This window comes from Brienomyrus brachyistius, chromosome 13 (assembly GCF_023856365.1).
Source record: "Brienomyrus brachyistius isolate T26 chromosome 13, BBRACH_0.4, whole genome shotgun sequence".
Taxonomy (NCBI): domain Eukaryota; kingdom Metazoa; phylum Chordata; class Actinopteri; order Osteoglossiformes; family Mormyridae; genus Brienomyrus; species Brienomyrus brachyistius.
Genome location: NC_064545.1, coordinates 3,607,501 through 3,625,000, shown reverse-complemented (window position 1 = coordinate 3,625,000; position 17,500 = coordinate 3,607,501). Strand labels below are relative to the sequence as shown.

Sequence of the window (17,500 nt, the reverse complement as noted above, 5' to 3'; positions counted from 1 at the left end):
AATAGCTCACAAGGCATAAACTACCTATCCCCCAGCAAACTTGGAAGGCAGAGACATTACATTGGTCTAGCTGTGGCTAGGGCTTTTGTTTTCTTGATGGCTGCTTAACACCTCTGTGAGGCACACATACAGACACCCATCCCCAGCAGATTGTGAATGCATACACAGTGAGTAATTAACAATTTGGCATTTACCATTTTTTTTTATAAACAAATAATTTGATGGAATTATGTTTTGCAGTTGCACAGAAGACTACAATCCTCCACAGCTAGAGCTTATTAAACCTTTCTGTGAAGATCTTGACCAGTGGCTGAGTGAAGATGACAATCATGTAGCAGCAATTCACTACAAAGCTGGAAAAGGACACACTGGTGTAATGATACGTGCTTACTTACTACACAGAGGTAAATTTTTAAAAGCACAAGAAGCACTAGACTTCTACGGTGAAGTAAGAACCAGAGACAAGAAGGTTACTAGCAATTTTAAGTCTCCATCCATGTGGGTGGACCAGGCGGCCAGGGCCAGAGACAAAAAATAACCATGCAGGACTCTGTCGAGGCCTTTTGGTCAAGATGTTAAATTATGATCTTCCATATTAATCAAGAGGTTGTATAACTCATATAATTACACCTCCAATATATTGTGTCAAATTAGAGTCACCATATGCTTCTTTCTTTCAATTATAAGCTACGGCCAGGTGCTGAGGAAAAAAAAAGTTTAAAATACTGATTATAAACCCAGTGGTTTTAGAGCAATGCAACAAAATATTAGGATATTCTCCTCTTGCTGCCAGGGCTTTTGTTTGATTGCTGGCAGTTTCACACCTCTGTTATGCACACAGACAGTTACCCATTCCCCAGCAGGCTGCGAAAGGCAGATATCACACCTAGGACCATTTAGGGAATAAAAGGCCTTAAGTTTTATAAGTTTAAGTTTTAAGTTTTCTTAAGGCTATAAAGCCAAAGTGTGCATCAAATTAAAGGACAATATTTGTGGTCCACAAAGAGACCAGACAAATGTCTATAGCCCCAGCAGTCAGAATCACGCAGAGAGAAAACTCTGGAACTGTGGGGAAGAAATTGAGCACAATGCACAAATACATTACAGGAGCCATGATGTATTTAATTGATGACTGTGATTTTCTTGTGATTTTTGATAAATTAAATGTTTGCTCATTCGAATGTCTGCACTATCAACTAATAGGGAATTCTTTTTGAAATTCTGAAAATAAAATACTTGAGTATCTTCATACAGACACACACACACATATACATCTATAACACAATTAACATTTACCAGTGACCTACAATATAGCCTTGATATATACACACACACACATACAGACACCCATCCCCAGCAGGCTGCGAATGCATATACAGTGAGGACTCTGACACTAAGTGCTTGTGATGTGTGGCTGACCTGCAGGTCACATAGATATTTGTTACTTTATAAAATAATAATAATAAAAACCCATATATACTAACATGTCCTCACTAAATCTCGCTCCAAGCTAGCGGGAGCTGTGAGCAAATGAAATGGATATGTCCTCTTTGTTTCTGAAAAGCAGCACTATGCTCTTATGCAGCTAGGAATAAGGATGAGCCAAGTGGCCTAACAGTATGCAAAAGATAAAAATGCAGCTAAGGGAAAATATTAATGCATAATCGTATGGTCTGAGATCATTTATATATATGTACCCACTCCTGACATGGAGCTATATACAAAATACCCGTGTGATACTTAATCACACCAAGGACCATTTAGGCAATAAAAGGCCTCAAGTTTTACCAGTGCGACCCACAGGTCATTTACACAAACAGTTAACATTAGCATCTGAGATGAGGGGACACAGACTTTGGAAGGGCATGACAGCCAGAGTCAGTTCTGTTTGCACTCCTACCTGAGGCTATAAAGTCAAAGTGTGCATCAAATTAAAGGACAATATTTGTGGTCCACAAAGAGACCGGACAAATGTCTATAGCCCCAGCAGTCATAGAGCAACCCTCAAAAATATTAGGAGCATTATAGACTTTATGACAGTGATCTGTACAGGAGAGGCAGCCTGGGAAATGGCTACCACATCTAAGGAAGGCGGCAGGCATGGAAATTACCCACAGCTGATATGGGGACATTGGCCCTTCGATCATCGGATTAAATTATGATCTTCCATATTAATCTAGAGATTGGAAAAACTTGTATAATTACAGCTAATATTCATCTCGTGACTATCCAGCAGAAATCACTGCAAGAATGCACTTATAGAAATTTATTCACTAGGCATCTCAGTATCTTCCCCTCAGTTTAAATGCATTCTTGTCCCCCAACAGACTGGGAAGGCAGCTATCAGACAGCTGCAGCAGAGGTGTTAAGTGGGCACTTAGTCAAACAATACAAATGGCTTGCTCTTCCACAGACCAATGGCTGACTAGAATCACGCAGAGAGAAAACTCTGGAACAGTGGGGAAGAAATTGAACACAATGCACAAATACATTACAGGAGCCATGATGTATTTAATTGATGACTGTGATTTTCTTGAGATTTTTGATAAATTAAATGTTTGCTCATTCGAATGTCTGCCCTATCAACTAATAGGGAATTCTTTTTGAAATTCTGAAAATAAAATACCTGAGTATCTTCATAGAGACACACATATATATCTATAACATAATTAACATTTACCAGTGACCTACAATATAGCCTTGATATATACACACACACACACACACACACACATACAGACACCCATCCCCAGCAGGCTGCGAATGCAAACACAGTGAGGACCCTGACACTAAGTGCTTGTGATGTGTGGCTGACCTGCAGGTCACATAGATATTTGTTACTTTATAAAATAATAATAATAAAAACCCATATATACTAACATGTCCTCACTAAATCTCGCTCCAAGCTAGCGGGAGCTGTGAGCAAATGAAATGGATATGTCCTCTTTGTTTCTGAAAAGCAGCACTATGCTCTTATGCAGCTAGGAATAAGGATGAGCCAAGTGGCCTAACAGTATGCAAAAGATAAAAATGCAGCTAAGGGAAAATATAAATGCATAATCGTATGGTCCGAGATCATTTATATATATGTACCCACTCCTGACATGGAGCTATATACAAAATACCTGTGTGATACTTAATCACACCAAGGACCATTTAGGCAATAAAAGGCCTCAAGTTTTACCAGTGCGACCCACAGGTCATTTACACAAACAGTTAACATCAGCATCTGAGATGAGGGGACACAGACTTTGGAAGGGCATGACAGCCAGAGTCAGTTCTGTTTGCACTCCTACCTGAGGCTATAAAGTCAAAGTGTGCATCAAATTAAAGGACAATATTTGTGGTCCACAAAGAGACCGGACAAATGTCTATAGCCCCAGCAGTCATAGAGCAACCCTCAAAAATATTAGGAGCATTATAGACTTTATGACAGTGATCTGTACAGGAGAGGCAGCCTGGGAAATGGCTACCACATCTAAGGAAGGCGGCAGGCATGGAAATTACCCACAGCTGATATGGGGACATTGGCCCTTCGATCATCGGATTAAATTATGATCTTCCATATTAATCTAGAGATTGGAAAAACTTGTATAATTACAGCTCATATTCATCTCATGACTATCCAGCAGAAATCACTGCAAGAATGCACTTATAGAAATTTATTCACTAGGCATCTCAGTATCTTCCCCTAAGTTTAAATGCATTCTTGTCCCCCAACAGACTGGGAAGGCAGCTATCAGACAGCTGCAGCAGAGGTGTTAAGTGGGCACTTAGTCAAACAATACAAGTGGCTTGCTCTTCCACAGACCAATGGCTGACTGGAATCACGCAGAGAGAAAACTCTATGGAACTGTGGGGAAGAAATTGAGCACAATGCACAAATACATTACAGGAGCCATGATGTATTTAGTTGATGACTGTGATTTTCTTGTGATTTTGATAAATTATTTTATTTTGATATGCGGGGCGTTGCGGTAGCTTCCTCTGACTGACACATAAGAAAGCAATGTGTCCCTCACAGTGACACTGGGGGTGGGGTGTGTGGGGCTACGGGAGGCAGGGGTGTGGGACGCAGTCAGAATGGTATATTAAGAGGAGACCTGCACATGTAAAGTCACTCTGCCTCTGCTTCCAGCGAGACCAGAGCTCCAGATTCTGTTGAAGATTTTACCTTTTGTTGAACAGCGTCTCAAGAATGCCTTCCAAGTCGTAAGTTATGGTGAATTTATTATTGCATTTGAATCTGGAGAAATTGTGGATAAACTTGTTCTACTTTACTGACACTGTGCAAAAGTCTCTGTCCACTGACTGCTATTGTTAAAACTTAAATTGCATCCATTACACAACTAAAAGTATTTTTTGAAGCAACTTAGTTTAAATATAAGTGTAGAATATTATTTTGTCATTTGCTGTGTTCACAAATGGTTTATATTGCTGTATATATGTCGATGATGACTGAAATGTGTATTTATTCAACTAAAAGTAATGTATCAAATATAATCTTAATTCATGACTTTTTTATTTTTCTTTTTATCCCCAGTGCTTCCAGGAAGCATTTCCTGCTCTGCCCCGTGTGCAAGAAGACACAAGCAAACCTCTCAGTGCATCTGACTAAAGTGTGCATGAAGAGGTGTTCAAAAGAGGCTATCCAGGAAGTTATGCAGAAGGAAAAGCAGGATTCCTTTGAACTTCTGCAGTGGGGCAGGGACTTCAGCTACAGCCTCCTGCAGGAGATTTTTAATGACACTAATCCAATGAGCAGGTTGGTGGGAAAACTCTTTGATTTTTGATAAATTAAATGTTTGCTCATTCGAATGTCTGCACTATCAACTAATAGGGAATTCTTTTTGAAATTCTGAAAATAAAATACCTGAGTATCTTCATAGAGACACACATATATATCTATAACATAATTAACATTTACCAGTGAGTAGCCTTGATATATACACACACACACATACAGACACCCATCCCCAGCAGGCTGCGGATGCATACACAGTGAGGACTCTGACACTAAGTGCTTGTGATGTGTGGCTGACCTGCAGGTCACATAGATATTTGTTACTTTATAAAATAATAATAATAAAAACCCATATATACTAACATGTCCTCACTAAATCTCGCTCCAAGCTAGCGGGAGCTGTGAGCAAATGAAATGGATATGTCCTCTTTGTTTCTGAAAAGCAGCACTATGCTCTTATGCAGCTAGGAATAAGGATGAGCCAAGTGGCCTAACAGTATGCAAAAGATAAAAATGCAGCTAAGGGAAAATATAAATGCATAATCATATGGTCCAAGATCATTTATATATATGTACCCACTCCTGACATGGAGCTATATACAAAATACCTGTGTGATACTTAATCACACCAAGGACCATTTAGGCAATAAAAGGCCTCAAGTTTTACCAGTGCGACCCACAGGTCATTTACACAAACAGTTAACATCAGCATCTGAGATGAGGGGACACAGACTTTGGAAGGGCATGACAGCCAGAGTCAGTTCTGTTTGCACTCCTACCTGAGGCTATAAAGTCAAAGTGTGCATCAAATTAAAGGACAATATTTGTGGTCCACAAAGAGACCGGACAAATGTCTATTGCCCCAGCAGTCATAGAGCAACCCTCAAAAATATTAGGAGCATTATAGACTTTATGACAGTGATCTGTACAGGAGAGGCAGCCTGGGAAATGGCTACCACATCTAAGGAAGGCGGCAGGCATGGAAATTACCCACAGCTGATATGGGGACATTGGCCCTTCGATCATCGGATTAAATTATGATCTTCCATATTAATCTAGAGATTGGAAAAACTTGTATAATTACAGCTCATATTCATCTCGTGACTATCCAGCAGAAATCACTGCAAGAATGCACTTATAGAAATTTATTCACTAGGCATCTCAGTATCTTCCCCTCAGTTTAAATGCATTCTTGTCCCCCAACAGACTGGGAAGGCAGCTATCAGACAGCTGCAGCAGAGGTGTTAATTGGGCACTCGGTCAAACAATAGAAGTGGCTTGCTCTTCCACAGACCAATGGCTGACTAGAATCACGCAGAGAGAAAACTCTATGGAACTGTGGGGAAGAAATTGAGCACAATGCACAAATACATTACAGGAGCCATGATGTATTTAGTTGATGACTGTGATTTTCTTGTGATTTTGATAAATTATTTTATTTTGATATGCGGGGCGTGGCGGTAGCTTCCTCTGACTGACACATAAGAAAGCAATGTGTCCCTCATAGTGACACTGGGGGTGGGGTGTGTGGGGCTACGGGAGGCAGGGGTGTGGGACGCAGTCAGAATGGTATATTAATTAAGAGGAGACCTGCACATGTAAAGTCACTCTGCCTCTGCTTCCAGCGAGACCAGAGCTCCAGATTCTGTTGAAGATTTTACCTTTTGTTGAACAGCGTCTCAAGAATGCCTTCCAAGTCGTAAGTTATGGTCAATTTATTATTGTATTTGAATCTGGAGAAATTGTGGATAAACTTGTTCTACTTTACTGACACTGTGCAAAAGTCTCTGTCCACTGACTGCTATTGTTAAAACTTAAATTGCATCCATTACACAACTAAAAGTATTTTTTGAAGCAACTTAGTTTAAATATAAGTGTAGAATATTATTTTGTCATTTGCTGTGTTCACAAATGGTTTATATTGCTGTATATATGTCGATGATGACTGAAATGTGTATTTATTCAACTAAAAGTAATGTATCAAATATAATCTTAATTCATGACTTTTTTATTTTTCTTTTTATCCCCAGTGCTTCCAGGAAGCATTTCCTGCTCTGCCCCGTGTGCAAGAAGACACAAGCAAACCTCTCAGTGCATCTGACTAAAGTGTGCACGAAGAGGTGTTCAAAAGAGGCTATCCAGGAAGTTATGCAGAAGGAAAAGCAGGATTCCTTTGAACTTCTGCAGTGGGGCAGGGACTTCAGCTACAGCCTCCTGCAGGAGATTTTTAATGACACTAATCCAATGAGCAGGTTGGTGGGAAAACTCTTTGATTTTTGATAAATTAAATGTTTGCTCATTCGAATGTCTGCACTATCAACTAATAGGGAATTCTTTTTGAAATTCTGAAAATAAAATACCTGAGTATCTTCATAGAGACACACATATATATCTATAACATAATTAACATTTACCAGTGAGTAGCCTTGATATATACACACACACACATACAGACACCCATCCCCAGCAGGCTGCGGATGCATACACAGTGAGGACTCTGACACTAAGTGCTTGTGATGTGTGGCTGACCTGCAGGTCACATAGATATTTGTTACTTTATAAAATAATAATAATAAAAACCCATATATACTAACATGTCCTCACTAAATCTCGCTCCAAGCTAGCGGGAGCTGTGAGCAAATGAAATGGATATGTCCTCTTTGTTTCTGAAAAGCAGCACTATGCTCTTATGCAGCTAGGAATAAGGATGAGCCAAGTGGCCTAACAGTATGCAAAAGATAAAAATGCAGCTAAGGGAAAATATAAATGCATAATCATATGGTCCAAGATCATTTATATATATGTACCCACTCCTGACATGGAGCTATATACAAAATACCTGTGTGATACTTAATCACACCAAGGACCATTTAGGCAATAAAAGGCCTCAAGTTTTACCAGTGCGACCCACAGGTCATTTACACAAACAGTTAACATCAGCATCTGAGATGAGGGGACACAGACTTTGGAAGGGCATGACAGCCAGAGTCAGTTCTGTTTGCACTCCTACCTGAGGCTATAAAGTCAAAGTGTGCATCAAATTAAAGGACAATATTTGTGGTCCACAAAGAGACCGGACAAATGTCTATTGCCCCAGCAGTCATAGAGCAACCCTCAAAAATATTAGGAGCATTATAGACTTTATGACAGTGATCTGTACAGGAGAGGCAGCCTGGGAAATGGCTACCACATCTAAGGAAGGCGGCAGGCATGGAAATTACCCACAGCTGATATGGGGACATTGGCCCTTCGATCATCGGATTAAATTATGATCTTCCATATTAATCTAGAGATTGGAAAAACTTGTATAATTACAGCTCATATTCATCTCGTGACTATCCAGCAGAAATCACTGCAAGAATGCACTTATAGAAATTTATTCACTAGGCATCTCAGTATCTTCCCCTCAGTTTAAATGCATTCTTGTCCCCCAACAGACTGGGAAGGCAGCTATCAGACAGCTGCAGCAGAGGTGTTAATTGGGCACTCGGTCAAACAATAGAAGTGGCTTGCTCTTCCACAGACCAATGGCTGACTAGAATCACGCAGAGAGAAAACTCTATGGAACTGTGGGGAAGAAATTGAGCACAATGCACAAATACATTACAGGAGCCATGATGTATTTAGTTGATGACTGTGATTTTCTTGTGATTTTGATAAATTATTTTATTTTGATATGCGGGGCGTGGCGGTAGCTTCCTCTGACTGACACATAAGAAAGCAATGTGTCCCTCATAGTGACACTGGGGGTGGGGTGTGTGGGGCTACGGGAGGCAGGGGTGTGGGACGCAGTCAGAATGGTATATTAATTAAGAGGAGACCTGCACATGTAAAGTCACTCTGCCTCTGCTTCCAGCGAGACCAGAGCTCCAGATTCTGTTGAAGATTTTACCTTTTGTTGAACAGCGTCTCAAGAATGCCTTCCAAGTCGTAAGTTATGGTCAATTTATTATTGTATTTGAATCTGGAGAAATTGTGGATAAACTTGTTCTACTTTACTGACACTGTGCAAAAGTCTCTGTCCACTGACTGCTATTGTTAAAACTTAAATTGCATCCATTACACAACTAAAAGTATTTTTTGAAGCAACTTAGTTTAAATATAAGTGTAGAATATTATTTTGTCATTTGCTGTGTTCACAAATGGTTTATATTGCTGTATATATGTCGATGATGACTGAAATGTGTATTTATTCAACTAAAAGTAATGTATCAAATATAATCTTAATTCATGACTTTTTTATTTTTCTTTTTATCCCCAGTGCTTCCAGGAAGCATTTCCTGCTCTGCCCCGTGTGCAAGAAGACACAAGCAAACCTCTCAGTGCATCTGACTAAAGTGTGCACGAAGAGGTGTTCAAAAGAGGCTATCCAGGAAGTTATGCAGAAGGAAAAGCAGGATTCCTTTGAACTTCTGCAGTGGGGCAGGGACTTCAGCTACAGCCTCCTGCAGGAGATTTTTAATGACACTAATCCAATGAGCAGGTTGGTGGGAAAACTCTTTGATTTTTGATAAATTAAATGTTTGCTCATTCGAATGTCTGCACTATCAACTAATAGGGAATTCTTTTTGAAATTCTGAAAATAAAATACCTGAGTATCTTCATAGAGACACACATATATATCTATAACATAATTAACATTTACCAGTGAGTAGCCTTGATATATACACACACACACATACAGACACCCATCCCCAGCAGGCTGCGGATGCATACACAGTGAGGACTCTGACACTAAGTGCTTGTGATGTGTGGCTGACCTGCAGGTCACATAGATATTTGTTACTTTATAAAATAATAATAATAAAAACCCATATATACTAACATGTCCTCACTAAATCTCGCTCCAAGCTAGCGGGAGCTGTGAGCAAATGAAATGGATATGTCCTCTTTGTTTCTGAAAAGCAGCACTATGCTCTTATGCAGCTAGGAATAAGGATGAGCCAAGTGGCCTAACAGTATGCAAAAGATAAAAATGCAGCTAAGGGAAAATATAAATGCATAATCATATGGTCCAAGATCATTTATATATATGTACCCACTCCTGACATGGAGCTATATACAAAATACCTGTGTGATACTTAATCACACCAAGGACCATTTAGGCAATAAAAGGCCTCAAGTTTTACCAGTGCGACCCACAGGTCATTTACACAAACAGTTAACATCAGCATCTGAGATGAGGGGACACAGACTTTGGAAGGGCATGACAGCCAGAGTCAGTTCTGTTTGCACTCCTACCTGAGGCTATAAAGTCAAAGTGTGCATCAAATTAAAGGACAATATTTGTGGTCCACAAAGAGACCGGACAAATGTCTATTGCCCCAGCAGTCATAGAGCAACCCTCAAAAATATTAGGAGCATTATAGACTTTATGACAGTGATCTGTACAGGAGAGGCAGCCTGGGAAATGGCTACCACATCTAAGGAAGGCGGCAGGCATGGAAATTACCCACAGCTGATATGGGGACATTGGCCCTTCGATCATCGGATTAAATTATGATCTTCCATATTAATCTAGAGATTGGAAAAACTTGTATAATTACAGCTCATATTCATCTCGTGACTATCCAGCAGAAATCACTGCAAGAATGCACTTATAGAAATTTATTCACTAGGCATCTCAGTATCTTCCCCTCAGTTTAAATGCATTCTTGTCCCCCAACAGACTGGGAAGGCAGCTATCAGACAGCTGCAGCAGAGGTGTTAATTGGGCACTCGGTCAAACAATAGAAGTGGCTTGCTCTTCCACAGACCAATGGCTGACTAGAATCACGCAGAGAGAAAACTCTATGGAACTGTGGGGAAGAAATTGAGCACAATGCACAAATACATTACAGGAGCCATGATGTATTTAGTTGATGACTGTGATTTTCTTGTGATTTTGATAAATTATTTTATTTTGATATGCGGGGCGTGGCGGTAGCTTCCTCTGACTGACACATAAGAAAGCAATGTGTCCCTCATAGTGACACTGGGGGTGGGGTGTGTGGGGCTACGGGAGGCAGGGGTGTGGGACGCAGTCAGAATGGTATATTAATTAAGAGGAGACCTGCACATGTAAAGTCACTCTGCCTCTGCTTCCAGCGAGACCAGAGCTCCAGATTCTGTTGAAGATTTTACCTTTTGTTGAACAGCGTCTCAAGAATGCCTTCCAAGTCGTAAGTTATGGTCAATTTATTATTGTATTTGAATCTGGAGAAATTGTGGATAAACTTGTTCTACTTTACTGACACTGTGCAAAAGTCTCTGTCCACTGACTGCTATTGTTAAAACTTAAATTGCATCCATTACACAACTAAAAGTATTTTTTGAAGCAACTTAGTTTAAATATAAGTGTAGAATATTATTTTGTCATTTGCTGTGTTCACAAATGGTTTATATTGCTGTATATATGTTGATGATGACTGAAATGTGTATTTATTCAACTAAAAGTAATGTATCAAATATAATCTTAATTCATGACTTTTTTATTTTTCTTTTTATCCCCAGTGCTTCCAGGAAGCATTTCCTGCTCTGCCCCGTGTGCAAGAAGACACAAGCAAACCTCTCAGTGCATCTGACTAAAGTGTGCACGAAGAGGTGTTCAAAAGAGGCTATCCAGGAAGTTATGCAGAAGGAAAAGCAGGATTCCTTTGAACTTCTGCAGTGGGGCAGGGACTTCAGCTACAGCCTCCTGCAGGAGATTTTTAATGACACTAATCCAATGAGCAGGTTGGTGGGAAAACTCTTTTGCCTTTTTTACACATCTCACGTCTTTCTTCTGTATGACATTTACTAACAGTTTTTTTATTTACTTTATTCATTTGAAAGGTTGGTCCAGGAGCTGGAGCGTCGGCACATGGTGGTGATTGACAACCCCTCCCCAGCATGATGTACATAATTGAAGACTGTGATTTTCTTGTGATTTTAATAAATTAAATGTTTGCTCATTCGAATGTCTGCCTTATTAATTAATGGGTAATCAGTGTTCGATTGAGAAGAGGGAGCCTGAGAATCAGCTAGCACATCCAAGGAAGGCAGCAGGCGCACAAATTACAAACTCCTGACACAGGGAGGTAGTGACAAAAAATAACCATGCAGGACTCTGTCGAGGCCTTTTGGTCAAGATGTTAAATTATGATCTTCCATATTAATCTAGAGGTTGTATAACTGATATAATTACACCTCCAATATATTGTGTCAAATTAGAGTCACCATATGCTTCTTTCTTTCAATTATAAGCTACGGCCAGGTGCTGAGGAAAAAAAAAAAGTTTAAAATACTGATTATAAACCCAGTGGTTTTAGAGCAATGCAACAAAATATTAGGATATTCTCCTCTTGCTGCCAGGGCTTTTGTTTGATTGCTGGCAGTTTCACACCTCTGTTATGCACACAGACAGTTACCCTTCCCCCAGCATGCTGCGAAAGCCAGACATCACACCTTGATCCCAATAGATTAAAGTCCCAAAGCTGACTAGCCACTGCCGGACCTCCAGCCCAGGTAGAGGGGAGCCTGAACGGCCAGGACGGGTGGGCCCTCCTGATGTTGGGCCAGCTGAGGGGTGAGTCAGTGCGGTAGGCAAAGGGACGCATATGGCTCTGCGGAAACAGGTCCCTACCCAGTCCCAGCAGACTGGGAAAGACAGATTCAAACCAATGTCTGGCATGCAGATCACATATGTTTCACCACAAATAAAATGAATACAATATTTGTAGGGTTTAAACGTGATGACTAATAGGACCATTTAGGGAATAAAAGGCCTCAAGTTTTACCAGTGCGACCCACAGGTCATTTACGCAGGCTGTTAACATCAGCATCTGAGATGAGGGGACACAGACTTTGGAAAGGCATGACAGTCAGTTCAGAAGCCTGAAACAGATGCCTGAAAGGAATCATGCTTTCATTTTACAGTTTGCAAGGGAATTAGCAAGATATCCATAGTAAAATCACAGACTTCAAAGCAATGTATTCAGTAAAAATAGCTCAACTGGTCAGGCCTGATCTGCAGCAGCAGCATCAAAGATAATAGAAAATATACACAGGCAAATAACGCTGAAAACCTACAATATTTGCGGAGTTTAAAAAAAAACATGATGACTAATAGGACCATTTAGGGAATAAAAGTCCTCAAGTTTAACCAGTGCGACCCACAGGTCATTTACGAAGGCTGTTAACATCAGCATCTGAGATGAGGGGACACAGACTTTGGAAGGGCATGTGTGTCTGTGTGTGTGTTAATTCTTGAGGCCTTTTATTCCCTAAATGGTCCTATTAGTAGTGACCTAAATATTTCTCTTAAATGTCATTAATCCAAAACATTGAGCACTGAACAATGGAGATGATCACTGGAATTCAACTGAAAGTCACTAATAAGGAGAATTTACCATAATGCAAAAATTTTTTATCCAACTATTTAGTTGCCAATTCCTCAGCCTGTGAGTCATCAGCATTGCAATCAGGCAGGTCATTCACTTATGCAGGGAAGATCATCATCTGAGATTAGGGGACACATACCTGGGATGGCCTTACCAGCCCAGGGCTATTGTTTCCTTAATGGCTGTTTTGCATCTCTGTGACGCACATGCAGGGAAATCCAAAGCACATGACAAACTCAGACACACTGACCGCCTGCTCAAGGAATAGTACTTTTATTTTACAGTTTGCAAGGGAATTAGCAAGATAAAAATAGCATTACATATATTGCATTTATATATATGCAGGTCACATATGTCTCTCCACCAGACCTCTATCTTTTATGTTTTTAGTGATTTTTATTTTTTAGTGATTAATTGTCATACCACTTACCTCAGTGGTGCTCAAAATCACATTTAAAATTTAATTCCCTTATATGTGTGTGTGTGTGTGTGTGTGTGTGTCTCCACCAGACTTCTGTCTTAAATATATCAGTCACATTTTGAATTTTTTTAAATAAAAACAAACACACACAAACACTTTAAAAAAAAACATGATGACTAATAGGACCATTTAGGGAATAAAAGGTCTCAAGTTTTACCAGTGTGAGCCACAGGTCATTTACGTAGGCTGTTAACATCAGCATCTGAGATGAGGGGACACAGACTTTGGAAGGGCATGTGTGTCTGTGTGTGTGTTAAAACTTGAGGCCTTTTATTCCCTAAATGGTCCTATAAGTAGTGACCTAAATATTTCTCTTAAATGTCATTAATCCAAAACATTGAGCACTGAACAATGGAGATGATCACTGGAATTCAACTGAAAGTCACTAATAAGGAGAATTTACCAAAATGCAAAAAATTTTTATCCAACTATTTAGTTGCAAATTCCTCAGCCTGTGAGTCATCAGCATTGCAATCAGGCAGGTCATTCACTTAAGCAGGGAAGATCATCATCTGAGATTAGGGGACACATACCTGGGATGCCGTTACCAGCCCAGGGCTATTGTTTCCTTAATGGCTGTTTTGCATCTCTGTGATGCAGGGCAAAGCACATGATAAACTCAGACACACTGACTGCCTGCTCAAGGAATAGTACTTTTATTTTACAGTTTGCAAGGGAATTAGCAAGATAAAAATAGCATTATATATATTGCATTTATATATATGCAGGTCACATATGTCTCTCCACCAGACCTCTATCTTTTATGTTTTTATGTTTATGAATTACGCTGAGATCACTTAAACAGCAGGTCACGTAAAAAAAAAAAAAAAGATTGAGTCAGATAAATGTATCAAAAATTTTATTGTAATTATCATTATTATTTTTTTACAAACAGTAATGCCGATAGCCCCATTGCATGAAGAGCAATACACCAAAATATTAGGAACATTATACACTCAGCCTATCCTCCTGCTAATAAGAGTAGTCACTTTATGTATTGCCTGTGTCAGAACACTACGGATTAGAACAATCTTCGGTACAATCTGTAATGCGATCCTGGCCCTTTAAGGCTGGCTCGCTGCAAAGAGTGTGCGTTAGAGCGGGGTAGCGATTTCAGTCAGAAATTTCAGGGTAAAAGCGGCGAAAAAAATGGATTAAATTCCAATGTTGCTCAGAATCGCCGTAGCCTTCCGGTGGTATGGTATGATTACTGTGACAAGAAAGCAAACTTCCATTATTACCATTCTGTTTATATTAAATTACGATCTTCCATATTAATCAAGGGGTTGTAAAACTGAGAATATTTCAGCTCCAGCAGTTTATATTAAAGTTTCCCGAGTCACAACATGGTCTTTAAATGGCAAAGACTGACATAAATCAAATGTATATGGGCAGCAACATAAGGGATCTGTTGTTCTGGTAAATGAAATGGTAAATGGTAAATTATAGTATACGGAAATATGATGCGTTTTTTTTCACGATTTATCACTTTATTTAGAAATATAAATTCAGTTCTTATCATTTTTAAAAGTTACTTTCTTCCACATTTGAAATCGTCCTTCAAGGTGTCCCTCACAGTGACACTGGGGGGTGGGGTGGGCGGGGCTACGGGGGGCGGGGGTGGGGGACGCGGTCAGAATGGTATATTAAGAGGAGACCTGCACATGTAAAGTCACTCTACCTCTGCTTCCAGCGAGACAAGAGCTCCAGATTCTGTTGAAGATTTTATCTTTCGTTGAAGAACTTCTCAAGAATGGCTTCCAAGTTGTAAGTTATGGTCAATTTATTTATTTCATTTGAATCTGTATAAATTGTGGATAAACTTGTTCTACTTTACTGACACTGTGCAAAAGTCTCTGACCACTGACTGCTATTGTTAAAACTTAAAATATTTACTTATTGTAATTATAAAAAATTATAAAAACGTATTGCATCCATTGCACAACTAAAACAATTTGATTTTATTTATTTTATTTATTTATTTTTAATTAATTAAATTTTATTTTAATATAAATGTAAGTTATTAGTCAACATGGTTCAATAGCTGTGATTATGTACTTTACTCATTCTAGGAGCCATCAGGATATGCAAATGTTATTTATCCAAACCACGGCGAAACGAACAGTGTTGATGATGACTGGACTGTTTCTTTATTCAACTAAAAGTAATGAATCAAATCTAATTTTATTTTATTTTTATCCCCAGTGCTTCCAGCAGGCATTTCCTGCTCTGCCCCGTGTGCAAGAAGACGCAGCCAAGCCTCTCAGTGCATCTGGCTAGGGTGTGCATGAAGAGGTCTTCGAAAGAGGCCATCCAGGAAGTGATGGAGAAGGAAAAGAAGAATTCCCTTGAACTTCTGCAGTGGGGCAGGGTCTTCAGCTACAGACACTTGCGGGAGATTGTGTATGACACTAATATATTTGACAGGTTGGTGGGAAAGAATTCAGCCTATTTTACACACCTCACATCTTTCTTCTGTATGAAATTGCCTAAAGTTTTTTATTTATTTATTTTGTTTATTTTTATTATTTATGAAAGGTTGGTCCAGGAGCTGGAGCGTCGGCACATGGTGGTGACAGACATGCCCTCCCCAGCAGTGCCGGCGCAGACCAGCAGTGTTCCTGTGGTGGCTGGTGCAGCCGCGCAGGGACCGGAGAGCTCTGCAAGTCAGCAGTCAGAAGACATTGTTGTCAGTGACAGCAGCGGCGAGACCTTTCAAGTGTAAGTATGATTATCTTGGTTTTACAGCTTTCATTGATACCTTTTGCTTTTGTTTGTGAGCCACACATTGAATGTGCAGTTGTATGACGAAATGTGTTTTCCATTTGGCAGTACCCGGGAGGTGCAGTGGCCACAGACCTCCAGGCAGATGATGCAGGAGAAGGGACTGTACAGGAAACATTCCCTGGACCATCCCCTCCTGAAGGGCTTTGCCACATACTTGGAGAAGGATCTCTTGAATGAGAATTTCAAGCAGGAGGTGAGGTCTCCCATAAAAATACACTCCATTATTTTTTCTAAGCAATGGATTTTTTTTTCTAAGCAATGGATATATCTAATGCTGATTTTTCTTTCCAGGTGGAAAACGTCAGCAGGTTCATGTTTTTTGTGAACCCCGGAGAGCCTTCCCTTGAGTTTGTCAGGGAGAGGGAAAAGACGAAGCTCTTCTTTCGGGAGCTGAGTGAGGCTGGTCTCTCCAGGCAGACTCAGGTGAACTACATGAAGAGCCTGAAGAGGTTGGTAGCATGGTTTGTTTTTATATTTTAGGAATATGATGTATTACATATCTGTTTCTTCGAGGAAGAAGTTCTCCCGCTATTGTCTTTGTCATGACTGCATGTACATATGGATACTTACATACCTGTCCTTCCTCTGACAGATTCCTCAAGTACCACACTGTCACCACCGACCTGCGGCGTGACAACATTGCCTTGTGGAACGAGGCAAAGCACTTTGTGGAGTACCTGAGCTCACTACAGCAGAGCTCTGCCAAGTTGGTGAGTAAGGAGATCATCCAAAGGAGGTAAGTTCGACTGTCCATTAAATTTAATATATTATTATATATCATATATATGTCTATGTTTAACACTCTATGTTTTTTTTATCTCCCTCACTGCTCCTGGGATGCACTGCCTGGAGATCCAGAGCCATCTTACACCGTGAGCACATTAAAATGTGGATTGTATTAATTAGGATTGTCAGCAATCTAATATTCTTATTTTTTTCCCCCACACATAGACATGCCATCCTCTTGGAGAAGGACCCTCTCAGTCCAGAGGACTGCTGGGCCGTGCTGAGGGCTGCCAAGAACGACTTCTTGGCAATCCTTGGCAAGGTCTATCCTGAGGAGAAGCCCCTGGAGTCTGCGGAATGCTGCCTGGTCCTCTACTACCTGGAGGCCACGGTGATTCTAAA

At 40.1% G+C, this 17,500-nt stretch overlaps 4 protein-coding genes across 5 annotated transcripts in view; 3 read left to right on the top strand and 1 right to left on the bottom strand.

The window, feature by feature from the left end:
- LOC125705807 (germinal-center associated nuclear protein-like) overlaps positions 1–17,500 on the bottom strand; it is a 78,609-nt gene that overhangs the window by 12,399 nt on the left and 48,710 nt on the right. The gene's annotated exons all lie outside the window — the stretch shown is intronic.
- The window catches only part of LOC125705818 (uncharacterized), an 87,256-nt gene continuing 84,464 nt past the window's right edge, over positions 14,709–17,500 (top strand). Inside the window, exon 1 of the mRNA XM_048972105.1 lies at positions 14,709–14,781. The gene's annotated coding sequence lies outside the window, so the exon portion shown is untranslated. The remainder of the gene's footprint in view (positions 14,782–17,500) is intronic.
- On the top strand, positions 15,236–17,112 carry LOC125705821 (uncharacterized). Its single transcript, XM_048972112.1, has 6 exons — positions 15,236–15,352; positions 15,791–16,012; positions 16,124–16,306; positions 16,418–16,565; positions 16,664–16,821; positions 16,965–17,112. Exons 1-6 carry the CDS (start codon positions 15,339–15,341, stop codon positions 17,110–17,112), a joined length of 873 nt encoding a protein of 290 aa, XP_048828069.1. The 5' UTR covers positions 15,236–15,338.
- LOC125705808 (uncharacterized) overlaps positions 17,117–17,500 on the top strand; it is a 63,560-nt gene continuing 63,176 nt past the window's right edge. Inside the window, exons 1-2 of one of the 2 annotated variants that reach the window (XM_048972073.1) lie at positions 17,117–17,244; positions 17,324–17,500. The exon at positions 17,324–17,500 is cut by the window's right edge and continues 37 nt beyond it. In XM_048972073.1, coding sequence (XP_048828030.1) covers positions 17,210–17,244; positions 17,324–17,500 — 212 coding nt within the window. In that variant the 5' untranslated portion in view covers positions 17,117–17,209. The remainder of the gene's footprint in view (positions 17,245–17,323) is intronic. The other variant, XM_048972083.1, reaches the window with a different exon arrangement.